Below are 23001 nucleotides of genomic sequence, written 5' to 3' on the forward strand. Positions count from 1 at the left end.
CTCTTCCTGGAGTTAGATGGTGGTCCCTCTACCCTACCCCCACACTGTGTCTCTTAAGGTTTTTTTCAGGCCTTTGACAAGTTCACAGCCCTAGGTTCCAAAGCTGTTTCGTGGAGGCCTGAATTCTAGGACTGGGACGCAGGCTGTCTCCCAGCTTTTATATGTGTGCGAGCCTCACTGGCAGGTGCCACAGTGTTTTTTATTTGTACTCCTGTACTCCCAAAGATATGTATGGCATCCTTCCCTAAACAGGAAAAGTCTAGATCAAGAATATTGCAAATTTACTCATTGGCTGTGTGACCTTGGGCCAGTTACTTAACCTCTCTGAGCTACAGTGTCCTCATCTACAAAATGGGAATAACAACAGTCCTTGCCTCATTGGGCTGTTGTGAGGATTAAATGAATTAAAATAGCAAAGTCTTAGACAAGTGCCACCTAAGTATTAGCTGTTATTATTACTGTTAAAAACAAGTATTGTTGATGTTGTGTGCTGATGGATAGTTTTAAATCATTTAGACCCCTGGCAATATATGATATTCCACTTCATCCTTGGATAGTCCTTCGGCCCCACAAAGGTTTGCTGAGTGTCTCACACGCAGGGAGCTGAGACAGGCTTTGAGCAAAGGGGGACATTAGTAAATCCTGTCAAGGGCCTACTGTGTGCAAAGTCAGCCCGGGGGCACCAGCAGCCCAGACCAGAGACAGGGTCCTTGTCACCCAGAGAGCTGGACTTGGAGCAGAGGAGAAAAAACACATAGAAACCCCTGGAAGGCGTGTGTGAGAAACAGTGGCCCCGAGAAACCAGGTGTCCCGGACTCAGAGGACGAGGCCCTCACCCCCCACGGAGAGAAGAGGGCCTGTCTGATTTCGAGGCCCCGAAAGGGCGTGGGGGCAGCTTTCCAGGTGGAGATGGAGGCGTGGGCAAAGGTTCGGAGGCAAGAAAGTCTCAGCACAGCCCCGGGGTCCTCCTCTCAAAGCTGACAGAGGTGGGGGAAAGGTTGATTACCCCCAGAGGGTGGGGCCTCACCCCGAGCAGAACTGAGAGCTTTTGTTTTCTAAATCCCCACTTTTTATAGTAGCCTCAGCAGTCATTTCTAGGACCTGAAACGTGTAGCTTTTTCTTAAAAAAAAAAAAATTAAATGATGCTTGCATATGACAAAGCAGCAAAGAAAACCGCAACAGTATCCAAACACAAACAGGAAAGGGTCCCCGTCCACTCCTGGCCCCAGCTGTTCAGTATTCCCTTGTGTGGCTGTTAACAGACATTCAGGTCACTACTGGGCATCTGCCGGTATTGACGAGACTGCCATCAACACCCCATACTCAGCAGGGGTCTGGGTGGCCCGGACAGGGTCCCTGACAACCAGGGACATTGTGACACCTACGCCGAGGGCCCGAGCCTGGAACTGGTGAGAAGACATTGAACGAGGCTTATCACGTCCCAAAGGCAGAGACCGGGACATTTCCATGGCCCTGGACAGACAAAGATGACGCTGAGGATGAGGCTGACAGGCACTTGCTTCAGAGGGCTCACAGCCATGAAGTAACCTCAGGCCACACCCAAAGTGCCTGTACGGAGGGGGGTGATGGGAACAGAGCAGGGGGCTCAGAGTGCCCAGCAGCACCGGCTGAACCTGAGACTCCTGAGCAATCAGACCTCGGGTCTGGAGCGAAAGCCCATTTTCTGGAGTCTCATGAGGCACAGGGAGTGAAAGGGCCCACGATAAGGCTCCATTCTGCTTCCGAATCGACGCTAGATCACTTTCTCACACACGTGCCCCCAGCAGCTCGGCCGGCGGGCCTCCAGCCTTGTGACCAGAGACAAACAGCTCCCTCTCTGCCTGGGTTCACGGCCACGATGCAGCAATGAGAGGTTCTGCCTTTCCAAGGTGCCCATTAAGGGGGAGGGATGGTTGTTATAATTAGTTCCTGTGCTTGCTGGCCTGGCGGACATACCCCCGGAACTGCGACCTTCCACCTACGGCAGCTTCCCTTCCCTCCCTGGATCAAATGCAAACCTCTCTCAGGGCCTGTGAGCCTCACTGTGGTTGGACTGCCCTCAGAGCCGCCCTTCCTGTCACCTCCTGGTCACGTTCTCAGCGACACCAGGCCTCCTTCTGTCCCTGCACACAGGCTTCTTCCCAGCTCTGGCCCTGTGCACATGCTGCTCCCACTGCCTGGAATTTCCTCCCCCAGCTCTTCCTTCAACTCTCAGATCCAGGTCCCTTCCTCAGGGAGACAGTCCCTGACTGTCCCCTCTGAAGGTACCTTCCCCACCATCACCTTGTTTATTTCATTCAGAGCCCTGAGCCCCATCTGAAACTCTTATTTTTTATTGGCCAACTTCTAATTAATAGCTTTCCCTGCTAGAGAGCTTTGTCAGGGAAGTGGCCTCACCCACTGGGTTCACTGCTGTGTCCTGGCACCTGGCACTAAGCCCAGCACACAGTAGGTTTGCATGCATGAACGGGCACCAGGTGATCAGAAGCCAACCAGGAAGGCAAATTATCTAACAAGGATGCCTCCTGGCAGCTGGCTCCCTGAGGCAGCCAACCCCCACGGCCATGCTAGAAGAGGCTCTGTCCGCACAGCCAGCCCTCCCCAGCATTTGTGGGACACCTCAGCCAAGGCCGCAGGCCAGGAAGAGGTGATGAGAGGCTCTCAGTCCAGCTCCGAAGCCACTGTCCTAAGCACTCACCGGGAAACACAGTGTGCGCAGCAAGAAACTGGTTTCTGGTGGCTTCACACACCCAGAGAATTCGACAAAGTCTCCAGTCTACAAATAGCCTTTTTCTAGAGCAGACACCTGCCCCGTTCCCCCAAAATCACATTTTCGGGTCAACACTCAATGTTATAAAGCTGTTGATTTCACAGAAATCAGGCACTAAGTCCTTCACGACAGTGGTTCTTAACTGGTGGCAAGTCTTCCCCCAGGGGACACTGGGCAATACCTGGAGAACTGGTTGGTTGTCACAACTGGGGTGGGGGTGGGGGGGTGCTGCTGGCATCTGGTGGGTGGAGGCCAGGGATGCTGCTAAACGTCCTACAATGCTCAGGACGGCCCCACAACAGAGAGGTCTCCGGCCCCAAATGTCGACAGTGTTGAGGCTGAGAAACCCTGCTTCAGGCAAAAAGGTAATAAGAAAACGTTTGGGGTCCCTGGACTGACCCTGAATTTGAGGAGAGTCAGCAGTAACTGGCCATTTAGGATTTCTTTGTGGTGCTGTGACCCTCTACATTGTAATGCATGTAAACAGCTATTTGTTGGGTAAACTAAGAGGTAATTCCGGGAAGGCAGGGACCTCACCTGTTTTATGTAACCACTGTGTCCCCAGGACCTAAAGATTATACCTGGCACGTGGGATAAATATTTGTGGAATAGATAAAGAGACCCCTAAGAATACTGAACATACAAAATAGCCCACCTCCTTTTGGAGCTATTTTCCCATGATCACACTTCCTGTGTGGAGACCCAAGCCCAGTCTTCCTGTCTTCCACAAGAACAGGTCTGAACTCTGCACTTGGCTGGGTAATGTAAATATATAAACTACATTTCCCAGCCTCCTCTGCAGCTCACTGTGATCACATGATAAGGTTCTGGCCAATAAAGTATCAGATGAAGAGCTAGGTGTGATTTCTGAGTTATACCTTTATGGGGAAGGGGCATACCCTCCTTCCCCCTTCCTCCTGCCCTCTCCCCTCATCCAGGAGCCATTCTGGACAGTGCAGATGAAGGCACCCCCCCCAAGAATGGGGGAATGATAAGACAGAAAGGGCCTACTCTTGGCACCACAGGGCCAGTTCACCAGCCCTGACCTCTTGTGCTTGTACCGTTACATGAGAAACAAACCACCAATCTTGTTCCAGACGCTGTTACTTTGGATTTCCATCAGCACGGCCCCCCCTTACGTCCTCGTTAGTACACAACTTCCCCTGCCCAGCAAACTCCCGCTACTGTTCAGCCACACTTACAGATTCCTCGACACAAGCATTTAGGTAGAATTAGTTCTTCCCTGAAGCCTCGGGGGAGCTGCGTGCATCACTGAGCCAGTGGGAAGAAAGGGGAAGTCGTAACATCTATATCTCTCTGTCGATAAGGACAAAAGGAACTACCAAGAAAAGTCCAGTTAAATTTGAAACATCAGTTATGCTTCAATCTGTGAGTTCATAATAGCACCCTCCCCGCCCCCACAAAAAATACCCTGATTGACCACCATTGGGGGATGTTAATGAACCAACCCATTATCTTAAAAAATGGTAACTAAAGGGAAAGAATCAAGCATTCATCCTGCTTCTTCTATATGAATTCTGCCATTGTTGCCGAAGGGAAGTCTCTCTTTATAGAAATTTTCCAGCTACCGGAAGAGGAAGGGGAGGCAGAGTGAGACTAGAGTGTCACCATTTTGCAGTTAGGGCGCCACTGAACGAGTGTAACCAGGCACTGACTGTCAACAGACGTCACCCAGAGAGGGAACCTCACACCCTGTGCTACCGGACAGAAGGACACGCCACCCTCTGTGAGGCAGTCTTGTCAAAATCAATCAAACCCAAGCCATTTGAGCCTCTGAAACGGCAACTTTCCACCTTTTTCATCTCATGGTGCATGTAAACTAATTACTAAAATTCTGTGGCGCACTAAAAAATATGTTTATTGCTGATCTGACCAAAAAGCAGGTATAATTTTGACTCATTCACATGGGACAGCTATTGTGTTGACTGTTGTCATTTTTTTTTAATTCGACCATCTGAAGGGAAAAGAGGTCAGTGCTCATGCTAAATAGTCCGGTGTTGCATGTTTTAAAAATTCTCAAGGCACACTGGCTAAATGTTGCTGCTTTAGGATCAACTGCCAATTACAGGAAAGAATGGACAGAGGAACACGGGGAACCTCGTGTGGGGACATCAGTGGTAAAAGCCAGAGTGTGCGAAATTCTACAGAACGGACGACCTGCTTTCTTCAAATGTTAGTGATGATAAACAAAGGGAGATTATGCTATTTAATCTAAAGGGAGCCCCTCCTGATGGAAATGGACTCAGAAACCAAGGCATCCAATTGCAATGCATAGGCCTCATCTGAATCCTGATGAGAACCGTAAAGTAATACAAATAAAACAAAGAAAAAGTCTGAATTTCCTGTATGAGACAACCACACATGGAAGTTTAAGCTGGACATTTCACGGGATATCCAGTTCCGTGGATAGTTTACACACTTTCTTGGTATGAAGGGATTCTCATTGTTCTGTACATGCCGACGGATTTGGGTTTTCAGAAGCCCCTTGTTTAGAGATACTATTTTACACGTGACATGATACGGTTTTGATGTCTAAGATTTTTGATGTCCAGGATTTGTCTTGAAATATGACTGTGAAATGGAAGTGACAGATGGAAGTCTAGAAAAACAAATCTGGCTGCGAGTCAACAATGGTTGGTGCGTGTGTGCACTGTGCCACTCTCCATTTGGGCACGTTCAAAATATTTCATAATAAAATGTTTTTTAAAACCTTCCTCCTGGCCACAAGGAGGGGGAAGGGAGAAAAGTAGAAGGGGCCAACACCTCCCAAGCCCCGACTGTGCGCCTGGTGCTGGGTTAGGCAGTCACAGATATGGGCGATGCTTCTAGAAAAGAGGTCACAGATACAAATTACCAGTCCAGATGGAAACCGTGACTGCGCAAGCCCAGCCAAGTGTCAGAGGAACAAGAGCACAAGCATGCGGGTAAATGACCATGGACACACCGCCCGTCTCCGGGAGATGGGGTGGGGGGCAAGGCCAAGTACGTGCTCTGTCTAAAGGAAGTGGTCCCCATGCAGGGCCAGCCTTGACTTTTGACTCCTGGTAGCCACTATGCAGAACGTGGGGCCCAGGGCAGCCAAATCCTTGGATTTTCCAAGGAAAGCCGGAAATCTGTATTTTTATGTGCAATCTCCTGGTTTTTAAACACTGGCATCTAATCCAAATATTTTTTTAAAATACTGTGCGGGCCAAACAAAATATCCACAGGCTGAGCACAGCCCGTGAGACACCCGTTGGCCACCGCCACTCCAAGTGCTGGGGCAGACCACAACTCAATCCATCTGTGAGAAGCGGGGAGGGCGCATTAATCAACTTGGGGTCAGTTCTTTTTTGGTCATCCAACAAAGCTGAGAATTCAAAAGGCACCATCAACTTCCAGAAATCTATAAGAACCGGCTGCTGAGCATTTCGGATGGGGCCTCCACATCATCGGCTGATGCAACAGAACCTCTGCTCTGTCCAGGGTTTTGGAAACCAACCTCCAGGGAGTGGCCTTTCAACTTTCCCGGGCTGGTGGAACTAACAGGCTTCAGATGAAACCCATTTGCTGGTGTGCAGAAGGCCTGGGACTCAGGTCCAAACCGCCTGCCACGGACAAGCCCGTCACAAAATCAAGTCGGGTGTTCGGCACGCACAGGAAAAGGACCGGGGAGCCCTGCACTTTGGTTGCCTGGCCATGGATCTGATTTCGTGGCAGCAGAAAGGGATGAGGCAGATGGCGTCCTGGCACCTGAAGGACTCCTTCAGCAAATCCAAGTCCCACTTCGCCTTTGTCTTCACCCGCAGACGGACTTTTGACATTCTGGATGGGCAAAACAGGCCTCAGCCCAGCCTCCATAAACACAGTCTCAGCTTCGCCAGATTCTCGGGTCAGTAACACATTAAAGAGGTGTCGAGAATGCGGGGAGAGGAGCCAGGGAAATGGTTTCATCATTCCTCAAGAACAAAGCTCCTCTTTTTTTTTTTTTCTGGAAAGGTAGAAAGTAAAAGAAAAATCTATGCTAAAATAAAGTTAAGTAGGTCCCGGGCAAGAAAACTGTTCCACGGTGACAAAAAGGTCCAGGGCAAGAAAATAGTGTTCCACGGTGACAATATGCACCTGATTCTCAACTCGGTGGCATCAAGTAAAACCAGGACTATTTCATAGGAGGGTATTTATCCCCCTGGAAAAATAAAGCTTCATTATTTATGCAAAATGGGTTTATTGATGAGGGAGCATAGAGGAAAATTAAGTATTGAAGTAAGGTCTGATCGTTGTTCTCTACTTCATTGCCTCAAAGAACTCAAGCGCTTTTCAAATTCTGTGTTCCTCAAGAGAAAAAACAATTACAGCTGGAACTGAGGAAGTTATGTATTTCTTTTTGCATCACTTTAAGTCAATTCTTTTTTAGGCATCCAGTAAATGCAAGACATGAAAATTCTGGGTTCTCCCGGGTCAAGGTCGGGAATGAGGGAGGACCTGTCGCAGTCCTGTAGCCACTGGCACATCACCCTGAATGAGCAGCGCCTCCAGCTCATGCACACGGCTCACGAAGGGAGGAAGCCGGCGTCTGCACGTCTGCGCTCTGTGCTGGTAAGAATGAAAGTTTGAAAGGGCCTTCGAGGGAGGCCTGGAGGCCGACCTGCCTGTAAGTCTTGCTTCTCTGGTCCCCTTAGGCCTTCACAAGGACATTCACTGGTTATCACGAGAGAGCAACCTCATTTGGAGGTGGAAATTAAATGCAGCACAGTGCACCAGCATTCCCTCTTCTCTACAGCCTCTCCAGCACTTGTTGTTTGTTGCTTTGTTTATGACGGCCATTCTGACCTATGTGAAGTGGCATCTCATTGTGGTTTTAATTTGCATCTCTCTGATGGCTAGTGATGCTGAGCATCCTTTCATATGTCTCTGGACCCTCTGTATGTCCTTCTTGGAGATGTATCTGTTCAGGTCCTTTGCCCACTTTTTAATTGGGTTGTTTGTCTTACTGGGGCGGAGTTGGGTAAGTTCTTTATATATTTTGGAGATCAAACCCTTGTCCTAGGACTCATTGGCAAATATATTTTCCCATATAGTCAGTTCCCTTTTCATTTTGCTGATGTTTTCTTTAGCCATGCAGAAGCTTTTTATTTTGATGAAGTCCCATTTGTTTATACTTTCCTTTATGTCCCTTGCTCTCGGGGACATACCGGTGAAAATATTGCTGCATAGAATATCTGAGATTTTCCTGCCTATGTTCTTCTCTAGGGCTTTTATGATAATGTGACTTATGTTTAAGTCTTTTATCCACCTCGAGTTTATAAATGAATGGATCAGAAAACTATGGTACATTTCCACAATGGAATTCTGTGCAGCAGAAAGAAAGAGGAGCTCCTACCCTTTGCAACAGCATGGATGGATCTGGAGAGCATTATACTAAGTGATATAAGACAGGAGATGAAAGACAAATACCATCTGATCTCACCTATAAGTGGAGCCTAATCAAGAAAACAAACAAGCAAAATAAAACCAGAGACAAACTGACCACCGTCAAAATAAAGAACTGACAGTAACCAGAGGGGAAGGGGCAGGGGATAGTGGGGAAAAATAGTGGAAGGGTCATCAAGGAGCATATATAAAGGACACATAGACAAAGCCAAAGGGGGTAGGATTGTGGGTAGGAGGCGGGGTGGGGTGGGGAGTGGTGAAAGGGAAATGGAGACCACTGTACTTGAGCAACAATTTTTAAAAAATAAATTAAAAAGTACCTGTAGCCCAAATGACTCAGAACAGTGAAAAGCACAGGTTTTGGTGAGTGACTGTGGGGCCAGCAGATGACACCAAATGATGTCTCTCTCGGTCCCCTTCATTAGGCCCCGTCTGTTCTTTGCGGGTCAGATGCTGCCCTGGAATGAGGACTGAGTGGACAGCAAGTCTGAGAATGTGCTTTCTTGTGGTTTGGTAGCTTCTGACCTCAAGATGCAAGAGCACATTCCTTTGGAAACATCTGCTTTGCAGAATTGAGAAAGATGGCCAAGCCTTCACGGGTCTGGAGTCAGCTGGAAAGGGGCTCCTTACATTTGCATCTGCCAGCAATGCAGAGTACACGGCACTGGGGTGGGGGAAGGACAGCTAGGGGCACAGCTGGAAACTGAGGTTCTTCAAAGGCAGGGAAGCACCATGAGGGGCAAAGCAAAGATGCCCCCAGTGACAGGCACCTGCCTGGTGCTCACTCTCCCCCGGGAGAGGCACGGACCTGCTATAAGGGCAGTCCAGTGAGCTTCACACGCGAGCTCTTGCAAATTTCGTGGGCTCCTCTCTTGGCAAGCAGCTCTCTGGACTTTGGGGTTTTCTAACAAGACTCTCGATACCCTTCGCTGAATTAACAAGGCACAGCCTAGCAGGATTATGAGGACACAGGCTGAGAGCGAGCCGCAGGGCTCCTCCAAGCCCAGCTCTGCACCAGCTCCCGGCGGGGGCTGTCTTAGTCAGCTCAGGCTACGGTAACAAAAAAGGCCCCGAGTGGCTTACAAACAACCAACACTTATTCCTCACAGCTCTGGTGGGCTGGGAGTCCAAGATCAAGGTGCCGGCAGACTGCCCACTTCCTCATAAAAGCCTTCTCACTACAGATAACCTCACGTGGCGGAAGGGACCAGGGAACTCTGCTGGTCTCTGTTGTGAGGGCGCCAATCCCACTCCTGAGGACTCCACCCTCATGACCTAATTCCCTCCCACAGGCCCCACCTCTGAACACCGTCACACCAACAACCCAGAATTGATGACGATGGTGGTGGTGGTGGAGGAGGAGGAAAAGTACAGTAACTACTACGGAGCCTTACCACGCATGCCAGGTACCGCTCAAAGTGCTTTCCTCACAGGGATGCTCCCACTTCCGGTCTCACAACAACCCTGAGCTGGGGGCCACTGTCATAAGGGACTTGTCCAAGGTCACAAAAGAGTGAAGCGATGAGGCCAGACCGAAAGCCAGATGGGACGACCCCAAAACGTCTACACCTGACAGACCCCGAATCCGCTAGCTCCTCGGACCAGCCATCCCCTTCCTGAGAACTGGCCTCCAATATACTTGTCCACTTCCATATCTGTCACTCGTCCCAGTGTGACAGCAAGAGACACCCATGTCCCCATCCATGGGGAGCAGTGTGTATACCAATCTATCTTTTATAGGAGGAAGGGAGGAAATAATATATGTATTTGCATCTGCTTGTGATGACATAAAGCAACTTGACATCACGCATTCTCAAGGGGGATGGCGCCCCCCCCTCACACTCACGGGGTGAAAGCTGAGTCTTGGGGGTGAAGAATTCTTACCTGTGACAATGGGCTGCGCCCTGCAAAGGACCACGGTACGCACACAGAGAGACAGCAGGTCTACGGGACTGACATTTCACGGGGGCAGTGACGAGGGAAGGACTGGATTTTTTTTAAAGGAAGCCTGAGCGGGGTGGGTGGCAAAAATGGAAAAAATAAGTGGAAAATACTGCTGTACGGGGCTAGAGAAAGCTACGTACAGGGGGCAGGGCAGGCATGGAAACAGAGGCTGGTGGATATCTTTTTATATTTTGCGTTTTTTGACCGTGTAAACATATTGCCGATAGAAGATGTAAATGTTCTCAAATGAACTTTCAAAATGAGTGCTGACCAAAGCCCTCAGCAGGGGCCTAGCCTCTGCTGGTGCTCAAGAACGGTGGCCTTGTGCACTGAACTTGGCATTGGCGGTTTCCGCAGCAGTGCAGAGCACCACCCTACGACGCCCGTATCTGGCTCTCTAGGAGCCCGTGGCCTCTGGGCTGCTCGGCCAGGCAACCATGTCACTTGGTTCTCGTCACAGTAGAGAGTCCCTGAGTTTCACCCTACACAGGCACCACGGTCCCCAGTCCCCAGCGAGGCTGCCAGAAAGCCACGCCACCCAGGGCCAACGTGGCAGCTGGGCTGTCCATGGCCTTGGCAAACAGGAGCTGCTGTGTCACCGGCTTCCTGACCTGCAGAATGAAGCCACGCCGGTCACAGACTGCTGCCTCCCTCTCCGTCCCTCTTCCCCTTCCTGCGCTTCAGAGGGTGCATCCTTCTGCGAGCAGCAAACCTTGGTCCATGATCTGTCGGGCGAGCCCAGCAGGGACATGCTCGCTGGACTTCCCAGCTGTCCCTCAGGGCATCGTCTGTCTTGTGCAGGTAAACCTCCCGAGGGGCTAGAAGGAAACCTGGTTGGGCCCGGCATGGCACCGACACTCCCACCTGCCTGAGGAAGGTGCCTTGGGGGTCAAAGGCACAGCGGCCCTTCGCTCTAGGCAACAGAAGTGGCAAGAACTACTTGTGAGCGGGTCACACTTCAGCAATTCCAGTTCCATGTGACATGACCACACTGGCGAAGGGTGCACCACCTCTCGTAAAACACACCACCCCTCCGTCACATTCCTGCTGCAAGACTCACTCACCCGCTTCATCTCTGGCTTAGTCTAAAATGAAGTAAGCCCCTTCGCTTCCAGCTCTGGCCTCCCTATAATTCATTTTCCAAGTGCAGCCTGAGTGATCTTTTCAGAGGGTAAATCAAATCACATTGCGCTACAGCCAAAAACTCGCCAACACTAGGCTGCTCTTCCGACCTCCTAGCCATCGCCAGTGCCGTTCCCTCTCCCTAAAACACCTTTCCCTCACATCTTCCCCAAACCCACTTCTTCACAACAGCCTTGCTATGCAGCCAGTCTGAGGGGGCCAACACCACCCTACCCAGCCATGCTGTAACTCCTTAGTGTCATTCGAAACCTCGTGGCTTTTATAGCCATCTGAAATATGCTTAGTTATCACCTTACATGCAGATGTGTGGCTCTACAGCAAAAAAAAAAAAAATACCCCACGAGAGCAATTCCACCTGACTTGTTCACCACTGCACCCCTGAGCCCCCAAACAGTGCCGGGCACAGGGGAGGCAGATGGGAGGGAAGGGGCAGAGGCTAAGGACAGGGAGGGGTGGGAAGAGAGAGTGGAGGGAGGAAGAAGTGGGGAGGGAGAATTCACGTGACCGCAGGGGGCTGCTGGTGTTTCCCAGGTACAACCAGGGGCTTTGGAAGAAGACATCAGTCACAGAAGGGGACACGGGGGCAGAGAAAAACCAGTGTCTGTGTGTACAAAGCTTACATTTCAGAACCAAAAAAAAGGGCCTGCTTTGGGGTGGGTGGAGGACCGGAGGAGAGGGGGAGTGAGGATGCATCCTGCCCTGGAATATCACTTACTTTGCTAGTTCAAACAGAAGATTTTTTGAAACTGTCTCAAGCCCTTGGAGTGGAGAAAATTGGAAGTTGTATTTTGGAGTTCCAAGAAAAAACAGCCCAGACAGACAGTGTCTGGGCACAGGAATGCAGCTTGGGGAGAGGAGACAGAGATGAAAAGCAGACGGAACACGACTCGGCCAGGTGGGACACCCAGACAAGACCCGGGGTCGTCGGCACAGGGTCCGGAACAGATTACCAAACACTGGGGGCTTCCCGGGGTCACGGGTGAGTGGCGTGGTCGACTTCTAAGATACCTGTTTGCACTTGGACCATGCCTGCTGGTGACCCCTTCCTTTTTCTACCTGTGGAAACCCCTGGACCCTCCAAATGCTAATCCTAGCTCTCACAAAGTTTCCAAGGAAAGCCTGCTTTGCTGAAACCCCAAGGCAAACAGATGGTACCTGAGAAACAACCTGGAAGCACATCCTGCTGGAGTTCATGTGGCCAGCTTCGTGTTTTGTGGGGGAGATGCCCTTGGGAGCCATCAATGAAAGGGACAGGAAAGGATCTGGAAACCTGGGATCCTAGCCTCCTAACCAGACGAGGGGAATGATGCAGGAATTCCCAGTCCACCTCTCAACAATAAACCAAAACGACACACCGAGCCGTGTGAATCCCTGCCTGTGAAGCCAACAGTGGTATCGGATTGTCCCGTGGCTATCAGAAGGCCCATTAGGGGGATCTGAAATTCCAGCATCAGGAGAAAGACTGCAACCCACCTCTTCCTGGTGGCTACAGGGTGGCGCAGCTGGGGGCTTACCAGTGGGCACAGCCAGAGGGTCCTGCATGGGGCAGAGCCTGGGGGACAGTGCTGGTCAAGCACTGAACATCTAACCAGCAGCCACACTGCCGCCCTTTGGGGGCCCCCGGAACGTGACACCCAAGAACTGAGCAGCCCACACACAGCCCAGGGAGGTGGGGCAGCTCTGGGCGACAAAATGACAGTCCGTCACGTTCTTTCCCCCACGTGTGGGAGAAGGGGTGTTCCCGGCCTGCCGTGGAGGACCACGCCAGGACTCCACAGCACTCCAGGGCTTCCCGCACTCCACGGCTCTGCCCACGCCGGGCACAGAACCACCTGAATAGTCCCCTGGCACTGTGCGCTCTCTCATCTGGGAGTGGCAAAGTGCCACCCCCCTTATCTGAGAGATGACTAACGTCCACTAGTGCATTCAAAGTCTGAGAAGTCCCTCCGTGACCGGAGTTTTTACAAAGCTTGGTTTAAATGCATTTTTTCAGTCTTTTAAAAAGTACAGTGTAGGGAATGTACTCAGCAACATTGCAATAACTACGTACAGTGCCTGGTGGGCACTTGAACTATTGGGGAGCTCGCTTTGTGAAGCGCGTGACTGTCTGGCCACGCTGCTGCACGCCTGACAGCTAACACAAAATAATACTGAATGTCACCTGTAACTAAAAAATAAAATTGAAATTGAAAAACTAAAGCCTCACATCAGAGAACGCTTCCTCCGAGCCCACGGGACTGGGCTTGTGCAGAAGGTTCTTAAGAAAAGGCTCCAACAGGAGAAGCGATTGCCCCCAACTCAGTTCTCGGAGACCTGCATTAGGGCCGCCCCGGCACTGATCTTCTGGGGGCTCCCTCCCACCTGAACCTGCCCCAGTTTAGAATGATGCTCAGGAGGCCTGAGAAGGCCTCCATTCTCGGCTGCTTGCTCTACAATGCAGGCTCTGGAGAGAACGAGGAATACCTCTGTGGCTGTGGGGCTGGGGCGGACTCGCAAAGGTGACTCCTGACCTTTGCAGGCCCACCTGGATGCTTGTGGGCCGGAGAGAGCTGGGCATAGACTCACTCCTGCCCGTTAGGGATCGCTCGCCATTCATCTTTACTGTGGGAAGACGGAGGGGCAGGACAGGGAGAGACGGGCCTGAACGTCTCTCATTCTGGACACTGAACCAAGCCCAGACACAGAGCGAGCTGGGGAAAGCAACCCGGCCCGTTTGCTCATTTATTTATAAAGCACTGAAGCCCGGAGGCGTGACCCCGGGTGCCCGTGGAGGCAGGTCTGGTTACAGCCGCCTGTCATTTATCTGCTCGCAACAGGCATGCTGTGTCAGCTGGCTTTGCATGTGACATTCTCCTTTAAAAGAGGCACCAAAAATCCACCTGAGCCCTTTCGGGTGTCATTCGTTCAAGAATGCACTGCCCGTGGACCTGCCTTTCAAAACCCAGCCCAGGGGCCCTGCCTTAGCCTGTCTGATCATTCAGGGTCAGACGGGTCAGTTACTGATGCAGCAAAGCCCTGAGGTGAACCTTGCTAGGCACAGGGGCGGGGGGCGGGGCGGCCTGACACTCCACATCCCAAGTGGCCCAGAGAGCTTCGCTGGATGCATTTGGGGAAAGCTTTTGATAGCTTCACTAGCTAGGAGACGCGAAACTTCTAGAAGTCCCAGTGCCCCAGACAACCCTCATCACCAACACCTTGCCGGAAGCAGAAGTCAGCGGTCCCTGAGCCAGCACCAAAAACAATTCCCGTCCCTCGAGGGTCTGATATCCAGCACCTGGTCTTTATGATAACTCTTGTGGCGATTTCGAAGCTTTCTGCCTTACTTCCTACTCCTTGGCTGGGTTCCTGAGAGCAAATTTTCCTAAATAATTGAGGTTCAGGGGGCATCAGACACTACTGTCTCCAAAAGTGTGAGGCTGGCGCTGTAGGGGGGCAGCCAGCAGTACAGGTTTTCCTTCTCCCACTAAGAAACCCCAACCACCTGTTTGCCTGTGTGGCCCCCCAGGGGAAGGCATCTGGCTGACTCCAGGAGAGTGTCACAGACCAATGTCACCTACCCAGCCACTGCAGTAAGACTAGCCTCCAGCTGGGCCCCCACTGACACACTCAGGCACCTACAGACTCACACAAAGCTGCCCCCACACTTGTCCTGGGCCCACCCACCCCATCTGCTGGGCTCACCACAGCGGAAGCCTGCTGTTCCCCTCCCATCAATGTGCCTCTCTGTTCCCCGAGCGCACGGCGGAGAGGTGCCCGCAGCCTGCCTGCCAGCTCCCATTCATGCTCCCTTCTCATAGAGCCCCCTTTTCAGTGAGCCCGCTCCTTCCCTGTTCTCCACGCCCCCTGCAACACACAAAAGAGGGCTATAAAGTGGGTTTTTTCTCTACAGGAATAAAAGGTTAGCTTTCCTTCCTTTCGGTTTTCCTATCCTTGGTCTAAATTTGGCAAATGGAAAGCGAGTGGAAGCAGTGAAACTGACCCGGTTCACGACCCTGGGGGACACTCCTGTGGCCAGAACATTTGCTCTTTCTTTCACAATGCCTGGGGGGGGGGACCTATAACTCTTACCACCCACCCCAAAAGTCCTGCTGGGAAATGATTCATGCACAGACTTGGGTAAGGCCTTCAGGGTCATCGTATTCACCCCTTAAATTACAGAACGGACCCTGAGACCCTAAGGGGTGAAGGAGATACCCAGGCCACCCGTGACCGGGGTGAGTTTCGGGCGCAGTCCTCACAGGCAATAAGAAACACGGGCATCTTACCGTCATCCAAGTAGGTCTGATCCAAGTTCTGCTCCTGTTTAATTGTCACTCCTGCAGGCAATACTTCCTTTTGGTCACTGACCGGGGGTCCGTTTTTGGCGGCTCTTTGGCTTGTGGCATTCTGCTGCTGAATGACTGTGGGGTAAGACCCCGGGCTCAGCCTCTGACCTTGACTGACCGGGGGCGGGCCGGGCCTGGTGGTACTGGGTGCGAAATTCTCGCAGTACATGATGTGCTGGAACTCCTGGTGGCTCCCGCAGCGCAGCTGCTGGTTGGTCGGCGAGTAGTGGATCACCGGCGAGGCCTGCTGGTTGGCCGGCGAGGAGTGCAGCAGGGCTGAGCCTTGGCCTTGGGAGCCGGCATGCACCAGCACGGAGCGGTGGGCGTCCGAGAGGGACAGGGGGGCCGTCATCAGGGCTGGCTGTTGGTAGCCCAGCAGGCTGGGGCTCAGGCTCTTGCTCCGTTGGTACAGCACGGCCGCTGGGTTCTGCTGCTGGTAGCGGGCGTCGGGCGACGAGAGCCCTGAGCGGAACTGCTGGCAGGGAGCCATGGTGGCCACGAGGCAGGAGGGGGACTCGGCCACCCTGGGGTGCTGTGGGTAGTAAGGCTGGCTCCCCAGGCCCCCGTGGGCGGGACTGCAGATCAAGGTGGGGTCATATTCATCTGTGGGCTCTGTCTTGATGGCTGGGACTGTGAGAAAAGCACACAGGGCGCGCCATTCTTAGTGAGCCACAGACGCGCGCACAGAGGCCTAGTGGACGAAGTTGGGACGGTGGCCTGCGGGGGCCAAACAGGTGACTCGAACACTTGGGCTGTTATTTGTTAGCCTTGGGCAGGGGGCTCCCTGTACGATGGCCTTGGGTCAGAAACCTAACCCTGGGCAATGATTTTGAACTACAGGTCTTTCCAAGAGTGGAAAGATGGTCTGTGAATGGCAGTTCTGTCTCAACCCTGAGACATCTCTGGCCTTCTTCCCCAGGAGGAGAGCTCGGAGAAGGGCGCTTAATTTAAAATCACGCCTCCCCCGCCTCCTTCTGCCCTCCCAGCTCCCCTCCCCCTTGCCGGCTTGTCCTTCATGATACTTAACACCACCTGAAACATTCCGCGTCCTGGACGCTCTCATTTAACAGAACACCCCCCACTAGACTGTCATCTCCCCCAAGGGAGGGTTTTTCTTTGGCCTGTTTCATTCACTGCTGGGTCCCCAGCACCCAGAACAGTGCCTGGATCCCAACTGACACTCAGATATTCAATGGATAAGAATGGTGACGGGTGGCCTCCTCAGTCCTGCAGTACTTCAGGGGGAAGGAGACCCGCTGGCCTGGGCCTCCGCGTCCCCGCCTGCTACTCGGCAGGAACAAGCGCGCTTGCCCTGTGGGGCTGTTGAGGGGGTCGCGAATGAGCTCGCACGCCCAGTCCTGAGCACAGTGACCGGCGCCCAGCGAGTGCTCAATGGTGCTCTGGTTGCTATGATCTTATTTCCACTCTCAGTGGTGCTGTGGTCGCTGCTCTCTCTCTCCCTACCTAGGAGGGTCACCAGAATTTCTCCTTCTCTAACATCCAGGCGCTGAGGAACCAGCTTTGTTTCACTGGATTAAATGAACTGGTGATGGACAGTACTCCAGTCGGGGTCCCTCCCCCCGGGTTGGGGGTTGGAGGGGGCCAGGAGGTTAAGCACCTAAAGCAAAAACACAGCTTTGACACTGACCATGGAAATCATTTCCCAAGATGCCATTCAGAGACCATCACCTCCATCCCTGGCCCGAGTGGGGCACGGAGTTCTTGCTGGGGCCATGGGTGGACAGGTGTTTGCCCACTGGGCCCAGGGAGGGCTCACTGCCGCAGACGAGAGGGGAGAACGGCAGGAAACGTAACTGAGAACCTCGGTGTTAGGAGGAGACAGCCAACAGCCTTCCCAGAGAGTGTCTCTTCAGTTTTAGGTCCCTTTAGAACACTGCCACTCACACATGTCCCATCTGTCCTGGGCTGGGGCCACACAAACCTGTGGACGCACCGCACCTACGCCAAGCCCCCCAGGCCAGGCTCTCAGGACCACCCCTCAGGTTCATGCTTTGAACAGCCCAGAGACTCCCTGTGAAACTGCCATGGGACAGAAATTATACCCTGGGTGACCCTGTCACGTTACAGGTCTCCAACCTGGCAAAGGTGGCCCTCGGGCCTGACTCAAGCCTGGGCCAGCTCACAGCTGGTCTCTGCAACCCCCATCGAAATCTGGCGTATCGACAACATCAGTACGACTGACCATCCAGGTCCCCTCTGTAGGGTACCTGCTCCTCGAGGGCAGGGCTTTGTGTCTGTTTTGTTCACTGCTGGGCCTCAAGTTCAGGACAGTACTGGACACTCAGACATTTTCTGGACAAATGAATGAATAGGACATGGCACTTGTCGCCCTGCGTGGGACTGCAGTGCTTTGTGGGAATGAGCCCTCCCGGGCCGGTTATCCACCCAGGAACTTCACCCACTTGGCTGCAGGGTGACTGCCCACAGTTGGGAGGGTCACCAACACATTGCATGGGTTTCAGGGCTTTGTCACCTCTGCCCTCATCACGACCAAATCTGAGACCAGGAAGGAGCCACCAGCTTTGCCACCTTCTGAACAAGCGCACGCGCGCCTCTCCCAGAAGGAGGTGCTAATGACAGTAATAGCTCATACCATTAATATCAGTCACCACTTGTTAACTGCGCTAAGCACTGTGGTGCAGCTGATCTCAGTAACTCTTCTAAGGAAGGTAACAGGTGACAGAGGAGCAAACAGAGAGGCTGAGTCACCAGCCCACGGCCACCCAGCTGGCCGAGGGCATCACGTGTCCTCTCCGCCACGCTCATCCCCACGCTGCCTCTCCCCACCCGGGGGCCTTCAGGGGGAGCCCCTCACCTGGGTGGTAGGTAAAGTGCTGAGGCTGACTTCGCTTCCTTTTCCCGTTGATGACGTAGAAGTTCACCTTCACCGACGTGCGGATGTGCTTGTTCCGATACTCAGGGATCTCAACAAACAGCATGTTCTGGAAGGAAGGAGGGGTCATTAACGTCCCCGAGACAGTACCTAACCTCCCATCCGAGGCCCCAAGCACGTGGAACCGGCCCATGCACCACACGGTGTCCCAACACGTTCCACACACTTACAGATGACACTCGATTCAAGGGGAATCGAGTGGCTTGTGGGCCGCAGCAAAGAAAGAACTGCCACTTATTCCACCAGAGTCTATTAAGACGTCACCGTACCAAGTCACAGGGCCCAGAGCTCAAGGGGCATTTAATTCACTCATTGATTCGATACCTACTGAGGGCCTGCTGGGCCCAAAGCACTGGGACTTGGATGAAGGGAAGGAAAGAAGGAGCAAAAGGCACAAGGGAGGTGGGCCAGGGATGCAACGGGACACTCAGTCATCTGGGGTGGGCGCTTACGGGCTGGCTCTTGTCCTTGTCCACCGTGGCCTCCATCTCCCAGATCTGCTGCCCATCTGGAAGGATGCAAAAATGACAGACTTTGTTGGAACTACCGGAAACCAGAGACTTAAGACAAAAACTCACCAGCTTCTGTTTATCTTGGTTTTTGTACGATATCATTTCAGTAAGGTGTCTGGGTGTGTGTCGTGTAGGTGTGAGCACATATGTATTTTTATTTTCCTACATGTGTATTTCTTTTTGCAAAGGAAACACGTGGTATTGACAGAAGACAATAGCAAATAAGGGGGAAAACTGCCCAGTATACCATCGCCACCATCTTTTTCTCTACATCTGAATGCCTATCTTTCACTCTTTAAAAAAATAAAAGCAGTATTGTTACACATTGTACTTCGCTGCACATTGTGTTCAACCAAAGGCTATGCCCAAAGTGCCCCGTTAGAGGTCCCTGGCTGTCCCAGACACGCCCCCTGGTTGTCTGAGAACACAGGTGGCTCACGGTCTGTCCTAAGGTGCCCTGGCCTGTGAGTCACTGGAGGGAAGGGAGACCCAGGAGCCCACCCTCCAGCGTTCAGGTGACAGACAGCCTGGATCTCCCACGACTCACTGCAGCAGTCGACGGGAGGTTTTGCTCAGTAGCAAACTCTCCTTTGCCAGAGCACAGCATGAGCTCCCCAGGCTGGGGCCAGCAAGCCAGGCCAAACGCAACTCTGCATTTGCGAATGACAGACTTCTTTTGCTGACCACCTACACTGGCTGCTGGGCAGTTTGGGGCTCAAACAGATCATCTTCCCCGGCATTTCCAGGGTGTTTTGTGGAACGGTGGCTCTGAAGATTATTGAGTGGGTTTACGAGAACAGCGAACAAATTCTACAAGCTAAGAAGCATTTGGAAAGCACTGAGTCCAAGTCACATGGGTTTCCCTGTTGCGGGACTTAGGGCCTTTCACTTGCTCATGTGCAGCATGATTCTCTGAGGCGGGCTAGCATGTGTACCATGTCTCGACATTTGGTCCAAAACCTCCTTACCCCCTTACAAAATCATATACATTTCAGGCAGACAACATTATAATTTGACATCTGCATACAGTACAAACTGATCGCCCCAAAAGTCTCCCCATACAACTGCGGCCTCGCCGACCTTCACCCACCTCCCAAACCCCTCCCCTCTGTTAACCACGGATCTGTTCTCTGTGTCTGTGAGTTTGTTTTTGTTTTGGTTCTGCTTGTTCATTTGGGGTTTTCTGTTTTTGTTTTTTTAGATTCCCAAATGGTGAGATCATACAGTTTTTCTTTCTCTGACTTATTTTACTTAGCATTATACCGTCAATATCCCATTCTATACGCCCCCCTTCAAACCACAGCTGTGAGCATCGTCTGTGATGGGTTAGCTTTGAACCTGTACAGTCTTGGCTCTTAAGGTTCAACCACAGCAACCTGGCTTCTGTGTACTACCTGCACTTCCTAGTACAGAACATATCTGCCAAAACAGTAAATAAGAAGTCTCGTGATTGCTCCCAAAGCTGACGTGATCTAGACAACCTTAAGGATAAACAAGCGATGACCCGGCTGGAGCCTCTGTGCCAAGTTGGTCTGCGAGTCTTGGCCTTGTGGGCTCATTAGGTGCGATTCCCGAAATGACTGAGGAAGCAACGGGCCCATGTCAGGGGGAGGAGGAGGAGGGTGGCCAGTGTGCAACTTTCACTGGAGTGTGAGATCCCCGTGGGAGGGGCCAAGCAATCGTCCTCACCACGTCCCCACCACCCGACAACTTGTAGGGGCCTAGAGGACGTCTCCTGTCACAGCAAATGAAAGTGTCTGTGGTTCCCAGGGCTGCTGATGGGGCCAAGAGAAGGCACTGCAGTCAGTGACAGTCACAATCTAAGGAGCAGAACGACCCAAGTGTGCATTGGCAGATGAACAGACACACCAAATGTGGTCTGTCTGTGCAACAGACTGTTATTCAGCCTTAAAGGGGAGGACAATTCTGAAACAGGCTGCGACACCACGAACAGACCTTGGAACACTCTGCTCCGTGAAATAAGCCAGATGCAAAAGGACGAACATTCGATGATCCCACCTATATGAGGCACACGGGAAGGGCAAAGTGACAGGCACGGAAAGAAGAATGCATGTCACCAGGGACTCGGAGGAGGAGCGAAGGGAGGGTGATTGTTTAATGGGTACAGAGCTTCTGTTTCAAAAACATATCAACGTTTGGAATATACAATGGTGGCGACAGTTATGCAACGATGTGAATATACTTAATGCCACTGAATTGCACACTGATAAATAGTTGGAACGGTCGATACATTATGTGTATTCTTACCACAATTAAAAAAATCAGTTGGCCTCACCCCCAAGACCTGGCTTGTTTGGTGGCCTGCAGAATGGCTTAGAGGCTTTTTTAAAATTGGCTGCTGCCATTTCAAAATGAGATTTCACCTAAAAATGCAGATTTTGCTCTTGAAAAAAAATGCAGACGATCTGGCCATTCAGGGTACCCACACGGGAACTTGGCCACGGCAGCCTCCTCAGACAATGCCAGGCCCCCCACCTTCCCAGGGCACCTCCGCCCTGACCGCCACATCCGTGGGCCCCACCTCAGTGGGCCTTTGAGAGGCAGAGATGGGTGCTGCCTGCCTCGGCCTCGAGAGGAGAGCAGGTGTCCTCCATTGGGTGGCCCAATGACATTCTCATGACCCGAGGACATCTGACCCTGGGGCCCTCTCGGTCAGTGCCCCACCCTGCTGCACACCCCTCCCAAACCAAGGACCGGCAGCAACTTGCATTCCTTCCTCCTGGGCCGCGGGCCCCTGGCCCCTCACAAGCAGAGCCCAGTGCCCTGCAGAAGCTCCCTGAGCTACCAGACAGCCCAGCCTCCTTTGGGGACCCCACTGTGCCCTCAGGCACCTCCCCACATGGGCCCAGGGAGCCCATGGTTCCAAGAAAACAGACACCCAGGAGGTGACGTCACACAGGCGCTGGCAGACAGAACTGTGAAGGCCCGGGGGACAGATTATGGAAGCAGTGTCTTTGAATTTTTTTCGGCATATATTCCAAAGCATGAGAATAAAATATTAGAAAAAATCACAAGGATTTTCTAAATTAAAAAAATAATACAGGTTCTGGCGGTTATAAATACTCCTGCCCGTGGGCATGGGCTGACGGTCATCTACAAAGGGACAGCATCTAACATGGGAGACAGGCGGCCGAGTGCCTGCTTCTCCTTCTTGGCTCTTGTCACTGTTATCACAATGTTGAGAGAGAGAAAAAAAAACTCACGGGAATGAGAAATTAAAACCTAAACCAGGAGTTAAAGCCAAGGTCCCACGTTCTCTGGCATTCACAGGCATCGAAGCCCAAAGGCAGTGTCACAAATCCTGCCTGGCTGTGCCTCTCAGGAGGGGTCTGCACTCCGTTCTGAACAAACAGGTCCCCAGTGGGAAGGTCCCCTGGGGCTGTCTTTGACTTTATGTGGCATGTGGCAGACACACTCAAGGGGCTGGTCTCTAAGGGAAGTGTGCTCTATCCCCAGTGCTGTGTGTCTGGAACGTAATAGATGCTCAGTAATCACTGACAAGGAACAAACTGGCCTCAAGATTCCCCAGCGCTCAGCCCACAGCCGGAGCTCAGGAACTGCCTGGCTACTGACCTCTTCGGCAAAAGGACCCAACAAAGAGAAATCACTGAGCCCTAGTTGAAGACTCCTTTTGGCAACTGACCAACAGAGGAAGGAGCCTGGAATACGGGTGCAGACAAGGAACCAGATGCACCCAGCCCCAAGTTCTGTTTAAAGCCACCTCCCATCCTACACTCAGGTCCCAGCCCCCGGGAAAGCCTGCCCAGAACAGAAGAGGCCGAGAAGATCAAGGACGCTTCTACCGCTCTGGGCAGGGATGAAATAAAGCACTTCGGTCTCTGGAGCAGATGTTCAGGCAAAGTTCCCCCGTCCTAAATTAACGGGGACCGGCAGCCAGCACGACAGCGGCCCTTCCAAGTCTTACTCAGAGAGGAAGAGGA

At 52.3% G+C, this 23001-nt stretch overlaps 1 protein-coding gene across 3 annotated transcripts in view; it reads right to left on the reverse strand.

Annotated features, from left to right (window-relative positions):
* NFATC2 (nuclear factor of activated T cells 2) overlaps positions 1 to 23001 on the reverse strand; it is a 124960-nt gene that overhangs the window by 21113 nt on the left and 80846 nt on the right. For all 3 annotated transcript variants that reach the window (XM_037133633.2, XM_037133634.2, XM_037133635.2), the window contains exons 7-9: positions 18980 to 19035; positions 18450 to 18576; positions 15554 to 16243 (exon numbers count right to left, since the gene is read on the reverse strand). In XM_037133633.2, the coding sequence (XP_036989528.1) occupies positions 15554 to 16243; positions 18450 to 18576; positions 18980 to 19035 (873 nt within the window). The remainder of the gene's footprint in view (positions 1 to 15553; positions 16244 to 18449; positions 18577 to 18979; positions 19036 to 23001) is intronic.

The sequence above is a fragment of the Artibeus jamaicensis genome, unplaced genomic scaffold, assembly GCF_021234435.1.
Source record: "Artibeus jamaicensis isolate MK-2021 breed Jamaican fruit bat unplaced genomic scaffold, CSHL_Jam_final contig_685, whole genome shotgun sequence".
NCBI lineage: Eukaryota > Metazoa > Chordata > Mammalia > Chiroptera > Phyllostomidae > Artibeus > Artibeus jamaicensis.